General features: G+C 43.7%; 1 protein-coding gene across 1 annotated transcript in view; it reads right to left on the bottom strand.

Annotated features, from left to right (window-relative positions):
* Positions 1–701: 701 nt before the first annotated feature.
* LOC146591103 (two pore channel protein 2-like) overlaps positions 702–7,413 on the bottom strand; it is a 14,506-nt gene continuing 7,794 nt past the window's right edge. The window contains exons 10-19 of the mRNA XM_085313447.1: positions 7,259–7,403; positions 5,524–5,709; positions 4,960–5,024; positions 4,581–4,668; positions 4,214–4,283; positions 3,368–3,587; positions 3,005–3,095; positions 2,565–2,678; positions 2,069–2,187; positions 702–1,273 (exon numbers count right to left, since the gene is read on the bottom strand). Coding sequence (XP_085169573.1) covers positions 1,128–1,273; positions 2,069–2,187; positions 2,565–2,678; positions 3,005–3,095; positions 3,368–3,587; positions 4,214–4,283; positions 4,581–4,668; positions 4,960–5,024; positions 5,524–5,709; positions 7,259–7,403 — 1,244 coding nt within the window. The 3' untranslated portion in view covers positions 702–1,127. The remainder of the gene's footprint in view (positions 1,274–2,068; positions 2,188–2,564; positions 2,679–3,004; positions 3,096–3,367; positions 3,588–4,213; positions 4,284–4,580; positions 4,669–4,959; positions 5,025–5,523; positions 5,710–7,258; positions 7,404–7,413) is intronic.

Here is a 7,413-nt window from a genome sequence, read left to right as displayed (position 1 = left end):
TTAGTAACATATTAAACTACATGCCCCTAAATGAATAATGAGATGATAATGACATGATAATATTGTTACTGCCTTCTTCTCCACTTCTCATGCTAATTAACAGGAATGTAAAAGCAAAAATGCAGAGCAAATACATGATGTAATAAAATTGTAACCAAGAGAAAAATTTGTACAAAGTACTCCCCCCCAAAAGTATGCATAAGTAAAGAACGAACAAAGGAGAAGGTCTACTAGCTTGGTGGATCTGCCACCTAGCACCCAATCTCTGCACAGAAATCAAATAAACARATATCTTGATCCTATGTGTCTATTGGGTGCCTGCACACCCGGTAACAAAACCCAGTTTTGGGATGACAACCCAATCCCCCTCAAAGGAAAGTCTTCCTTTCTCCGGACTTTCTCTCTTGTCTCCAGACACTGGTATTCCTGAAGCAAAGAAGGAATTCAGTAATTCTGCTTTCTCTGTTCTTTGTCCCCAAGGCCCTCACCCCACTCAACAGCAGGCCCACATTTTCCCTAGTCTTCCTTTTGTTACTGATGTATTTGAAGAAGCTCTGAAACATGCAGCCCAGCGAAGCATTGCAGGACTTTGTGCCTGTTAGCATGTCACGAGGGTTGCAACCTGACCTCCCACCCTTGTGCTGTAAGAACTGCTCATTTTCAGAGACTGCTGCCTTTAACACACTAACATGTCACACACTCTGTTGCAAGAGCTGTTTATTTCATCTTATGCTTGTTCATATGTGCATATAAAAAGTGACTGTAATAGAAAATTCCAGTTACAAGAATTAAGATATTTTATAACATAGTGAATGCTATGCTGTTTTGGGTAGTAGTGTCTTACTGTGTGAGTTAGGCACAATACACATGTCCACCAACTCTCCATATGCTTTTTCTTTACAGTATTTCTAGTTTCAACATTTTAAATGAGACTTTACATCAGATAAAGCTCATGCCACAACAACTCCAGCACTTCCAGCATCTGCTGCCCCTTCTGCCTTTTGATCTGGCCCGTAGGCAGATGACTGCAGTGGCAGACTGACCGAAGGCAGCCAGAGAACACTCTTGAGACTTAGGCACAGTTGAGAATTAGGCTCTTCCTTCTTGCCTGCTGTGGATTTCCTATATTACGCAGCAGCCTCAAAAGTGACATTGCTCGGTATAGCATCAGTAGGGGACAGGTTTAAGATCTCTTCGAATGAGGGGCCTTCGTCCTCCGGGGGTATTTCTGCCTCAAACATGCGCTGGAGCAGAGCATCAACTGTTCTGTACCCTGAAGGGGGTGAAAAAGTCACTCAACCTCCATTCCTATTTCTCAGTAAGAGTTAGGTAATGTCTTCCTTAATGAAGTTCCTATTCAAATCTTGTTTCCGCTTCATTTCACACTAATCACAAAACAAGTCCACAGTATCCACAAGTGCTCCCAACTGCCTTCTCCCAGTATTCATCTACTTTTAAGCATCCTGCATATTTGACAAGTGTTTTAACGCTTAAAATAAAGGTCTTACCCTTTATGAACATTCATTGAATGGATGTGTGATCTTACCAGCTGTCATAATGAGAAACATGGGCTTAAAGAGGATCTATCTACAGGACAGAAATAAGGTCAGTGGGAGGAAGAGTGCGTATTAAGCTAGGGGAAATGCAGCATGTAGTTACCCAGTGATCCAAGCCAGGAGGAAAGCAAGTRCATACAGGGAGCAGAGACGAGTAGAGAACAAGCTTCTTAACAGCAGGACCTGGGYCACTAAGACAGTGTCTTTACAGAGCTGATAAACATGCACCAAAGCACGTAGGAGAGTGGAAGAACATTGCTATAGAAGTAAAAAGACACAACAGACAACATTACAGACTGTCCAGGGTTCTGTAAATGCCTCCAGCTGGGTTTTGGCTGCCTTTTTAGCTCAAACTCACAGCCAACCTCATGCCTAGGAAGCAGAAGTGCTCTGGGAGCTTCCAGAGACAGGACTACTAGACACAGTTCAGAGCTCTAGCCTCTTTTAAAGCAACTTTTGGTCAGACCAGCAGCAGAGTTACCACCTCCAGAAGTTTGTAGGGCAACACTTACGCTTGGAGGCAATTTTAAACACCAGCCCTTTAGCTTGTGGCTTTGATCCACCTTCTCCCTCAAGGTCATGCTCAGCACTCTCCATATTATCAAGGAGTTTTTCATCCTGGAGCTCCTCCCTATACAAGAAGGGACAAGTTATTCCAGAGGATGGCCACATGTACATAGCATTAATAGAGTCTCAGAAAGGAGAAGCACTGCGGTCACCCTGCAGGTCTCCAGCATCTCTCCTGTCCTCTGGGCAACAGCCCTAGGCTGGAAGAGCTCACCAAGGCATGCTCTGTACTGCACTTTCACCTACCAGAACAAGGTAAGTGACTTTCTGCTACTGTCTAGACCAAGCCTCCATGCTTATGATACAGATTAGAAAGAGTTTTATGGCAAGGAAGTCTCAGACAAAAGCTGGGAACAGAGAAGGGTATTTTCCTGCCATCACACAGCCCTCATCTGATGTGTCAAGCCAGCCATATCCATCATCACTCTTTAGGGGACTTACTCTTGGATGCCCATTCCCAGTTCCTGGATTTTCTGTTCAATGGCTGTTTCCACTTCACTCTTCTCTAGTGAATACTCCACAAAGAAAGCCTCCAAAATGAATGATACAAAGATACTGAAAGAAACGATGAGCAGGATTACATAGCAGCATTTCATCACTAGCATCCTCCATGCTTGTGGGCACGTACCATTATCTCAATATTCCCAAGCACTACATACTCAGGGCTCACGGTAATGTTTGCTGGAAATGGGGAATTGTAAGTCATAGCACCAGAAAGCACTCAGAAAACAGCTGCAACAGGCTTTCTTACAATGAATATCTTGCTTTTCTCCAAGAGCTGCCCCATGCGTGACCCCTGGGATCATCAACACTACCCTGGCAGGAGGTAGAGCCCCTTCTCCTTCACTCCAAAATAGAGATGAGAGCAATTCAAGACTTACTTGACAATAATTATAACCATCACAATGTGGAAGGCAATGAAGTACAGTTTTGCAGGTTGAACAGTCACATTGGCAAATCCGCTGGCAAAGAGTATAACAGAGGAGTTAAGGGCTAGAGTGCTAAGGGAAGAGAACATTTTGCTGTAGAGTAGCACTAAGGGAGGAACCAGATAAAATTGCCTAGCAATGATCTTCTGAGAAAACATTCTGCAGGGATTATTTTTGTTGTGTGGCACTATATACACTTAGGTACACACAAATAAGGGAGGACAGGAGGCAGGGGAAAGAGTATGGTACCATGGAGCTCTAGTTTGGACTTTCTTTCATGGAGCTCTAGCCTGGACCTTCTACCACAAAGGATATCATGCCACTGATTAACTACAGTGAGCTCCAACAGGACTATGAAGGAAGAAGCAAAGTTATTGAAGTTGTTCTTGCAGTATTTCCCACGGGCAAACAGAGAGTCCTTGAGAGCTGGGTTTCCACACTCCAGGGCATAAGGAGCATTTGAGTTTGCAGGGAAGAACTGGATTTTGCCCTGGAATAACTCCATGCCAATGATAGCAAATACATAGTACACAACCTAGGAAGAGAAACTCCATTCATCACCTGTTTCTCCAGTAAGCAGCAAGACCAATAGCAGTTTTACTGGTTCCAGTAGAAGGTTTCCCCCTCCCCACCTCTTTAGTTCTGTTACAGCCACTGCAAGCTGCTGCAGAGTATATAGAGACAAAGAAACACAACCAACTTAAAGAGCAATTCCCACCCAGGAATTAAAAAAAAAAAACAAAACAAAAACAAACAAACCAAAAACCACCCACACATATAAACCAGAGCTCAAGGACATGGAAATGGGAATTTTCAACCCACAAAGAGCTTGTTTTTAAGAAATGGTTTAAGAAATAGGTTTCTCATTCAGCTTTTTGCCCAAATCAGTTTGATTCTTTACAGYGTCTGAAGCCCAGACTATACAGAGCACTTTCAATGCCCTATGAAGCAAAATACTCCTGACCTCTGACCTGGTGACCAACAGGAACCCAACCTCTCTATGCACATTTACATGTGCAATAACCAAGAATCAAATCAACACTTACAGTTTTAAGGGCCCTCCATCCAGAGCTTTGCATTTATCTTCTTAAAACAACCCAGATTTTAAACACATTCCTGCAAAGCTGGAGTGCTCTGAGCTAAAATACCAGAGTTTCTTACCAGAGTCAGCCCACCAAATGTCAGCATTGTTGGTACGATGTTTATCAGTGTGTTCATGATGACCCGGAACCTACAACAAGTGATTCATGACACCACCTTCCATGAGGATGCTCTGTTAAAGCCCATGCTTGCTTATCTTCACATCCCATCTAGCAAACACTCCCACATGTACCCATTTATTAAAGTCTTCAGAGAGCCTGCAGCACCTGGGCTCACCTCAGGCACATGCAGACAAGGTCTCTGGATGCCTTGAGTAGCCACAGTCAGCCCAAAGCACCCCTGCAGGGCAGCTCAAGAAACTGTCTCTCAGCTAGTCTTTGAGAAGGCTTACCCCACAAATGTATCCCTTTCCTGTTCTGTTAGTTACCTTTGAATGCTGTCAACAATCCTTATGAGCCTGAGGACCCTTAATATGAAGACAATGTCCAGGATTTGTTGGCTATTGTATTCTGTGGCTGAGAGAGGGAAAAAGAAAGATTGTTTTTCAGAAAAATAAGCAGGAAACTGTAGATGTAAAGCACATTTTTCGGTTTATTGCTACCTGTTATGAATAGTTAGAGCTTAACAAAAAAATGCAAAGTGTTTCCCTCCTTGTAAAAAAAAAAAGCCTAGGATAGTTCTTAGAAATCTTACAGGAAATTCTTTGACCTTTCTAAAGGCTTCCCAAACCAAAGATAATTGCAAAAGAGGACTCTTAAGACCACCAGGTTTCCCAAATGCATGCAGGTCATTTAAACTGCACTTACTCGATTTTAGAGTGGTGTTGAGTATTGTTGCAGTCAAGGCAGCAAAGATGATCAGGGTATCAAACCTAGCACAAGGGAAGGGTAATGCTGTTGGATTTGTGGGCAACAGAATAGGCTTTCAGCTGCCACACAAGAGACAAGTAGTGACCCCTCTCCCTATATCTGCACAGGGTACAGTTTTGCTTCATCTTAGATTTGCAGGGCAGGGAGATGGGAAAGCTTTGTTTAGCAAAACACTTCTCCCTTGCGCAACATGAGGGGGAAGTGTYCGCGCACTGTAAAGCCATCCTCGTTAAGATACATGATCAAGGCTTTTTTTGCCTAGGGCTCAGATAACAAGAGAAAGCTCTGAGTTAGCAGAGGGGACAGAGAAAAGAAGACCCATTACTGCCAGGAAAGAGCATATTATCATCTTGTGCCAACAATCATTTCAACTACACCCTAGCACAGAAGTTGCCTCAGTCAGCCAATCTTCCTCAAGAGACTTTCAGTTCTTGAGAAGTAAAACACAGGGATTAATTCACACTTCGCACTACCTTCACAACAGCCACCCATTCCACTCACCAGTTCCAGAATTGGTTTTTGCCGAAGAATATCCTTGGTTCATAAGTATACACTTTCAGGAGTATCTCAATTATATACAAAGCAAGGAAGACCCACTCTGCRTAGGAAATATAGGGGCTTTCCTCATCCAGAGCAATGAATATAGCATTTATTAGAATTATGACATCGTAAGTCCAAACAAATCCCCTGCAAGAAGAGAAAGAAAGAGCAATTGGTTTGGAAGTAACTAACTTTGACCTTCTTGGGAGTGGCAAAATTCTTTGCCATTTAGAGAACTATCATTACTCATCCATTCTTCCTAAACCTGAGAGTTTAGTAGAGTTGCTCTGGCATTTAGCTTTGCTCTTGACATCCAACACTGAAAACAGCACATGCCTTCAAGGTACACCACTGTTTTCCTCAGTGTTAAACACAAACTTAGATACTGACTGCAGCCAATTTTCCAYGAAATCAACTAGCATTTTTCAAGTAAAATGACCAGAAAAGTAGAACAGAAGACTACACAAACTTGGGAGGAGTGGTTTATACACCAGATGTGTTTTACTCRCAGAATCATAGAATCAGTAAGGTTGGAAGGGACCTTGGGAGATCATCTAGTCCAACCTCCCTGCTCAGCAGGCTCACCTAGAGCATGTTAAACAGGGTTGCATCCAGGCAGGCTTTGAATATCTCCAGAGAAGGAGACTCCACAACCTCCCCGGGCAACCTGTTCCAGTGCCTTGTCACTCTCACAGTGAAGAAATTCCTCCTCATTCAGGGACCCAGCAGGCTGGGGAAATGGGTAGACAGGAATTTGAGTTCAAAGGGAAATGCAGAGTCCTGCACCTGGGAAGAAATAGCCTCATGCACCTGTACAGGCTGGAGGCCAACTGTCTGGAAGACAGCTCAGCAGAGGAGGTCCTGGAAACCCTGGTGGACAAGTTAAACGTGTGCTAGCAATGCACCCTTGTGGCAAAGGCAGCCAATAGCATCCTGGGCTACCTTATGAAGAGCGCAATCAGCAGGTCAAGGGAGGCAGTACTTCCCATCAGAGATCATTAAGACATTAGATCATTGGACACATGAGATGCTGAGAGATTTGCGATTGTTCAGCCAGGAAAAAAAAAAAAAAGAAGGCTTGGGGGGTGTTATTAGTGTGTATAACCTGGACGTGAGGAAGCAAAGGTGGAGCTGGATTCTTATGAGCKGAATCCAATGAAACTACAAGAGGCAGCGGGCACTAGCTGAAATGCAGTAAGTTCCATTTAAACAAGAGGGTGTGTGTACAAACCTGTGTATGTACGTGGTTGGTTCGGGTATTTTTCTCTTAAAAGGAGAGGACTGTCAAATGTTGCAGAGACTCTGAAGTCCCATCATTGTAGATATTCAAAACCCAAACAGATATAGCCCTGAACCACCTCATCTAGTTGACTCTGCTTTAAGCAAGACTGTTACACTAGATGATCTAGCAGTTCTACAGGTGCAGCATTTAGTAGCTGTTACTGGAATCAAAAAAGCTGAACAAGTGAGACTGGAAGGGGTATGGACTCACAAACAGCTTAGTCTAGTTTCTGCACACCAGCAAAGGTAGACTAGGAGCTGGTCCACAGAATGTTTTTGAAAACAGGACTCAGTATTTGCCTGCACAGAGTTTGCAGTTTCCAGTATGTCACTCAGAAGAGCATTTGCTTGCCATACCACTGCTCTGCAGCCCTTTGAATACTAAGGGCTACTTGCTCCAACAGCACAGACTTACCTGTGTCTAACCATGCTGCGCAGGAATTGGCTTGCCACAGAGTTGTAGATATGAGGCAGCCATTGCCCCAGTGGATGTCTGCGTATCTTCAGGGTAATCACCTGGATGTTGAGGAGATCTGCCAGGCGTACAAAGGACTTTTTGTCTGCATTTTT

Source organism: Rhea americana, unplaced genomic scaffold (genome assembly GCF_003343005.1).
Source record: "Rhea americana isolate MKP2758 unplaced genomic scaffold, rheAme1 scaffold_386, whole genome shotgun sequence".
In the NCBI taxonomy this organism is placed as follows: domain Eukaryota; kingdom Metazoa; phylum Chordata; class Aves; order Rheiformes; family Rheidae; genus Rhea; species Rhea americana.
This window is presented reverse-complemented; position numbering and strand designations above follow the sequence as displayed.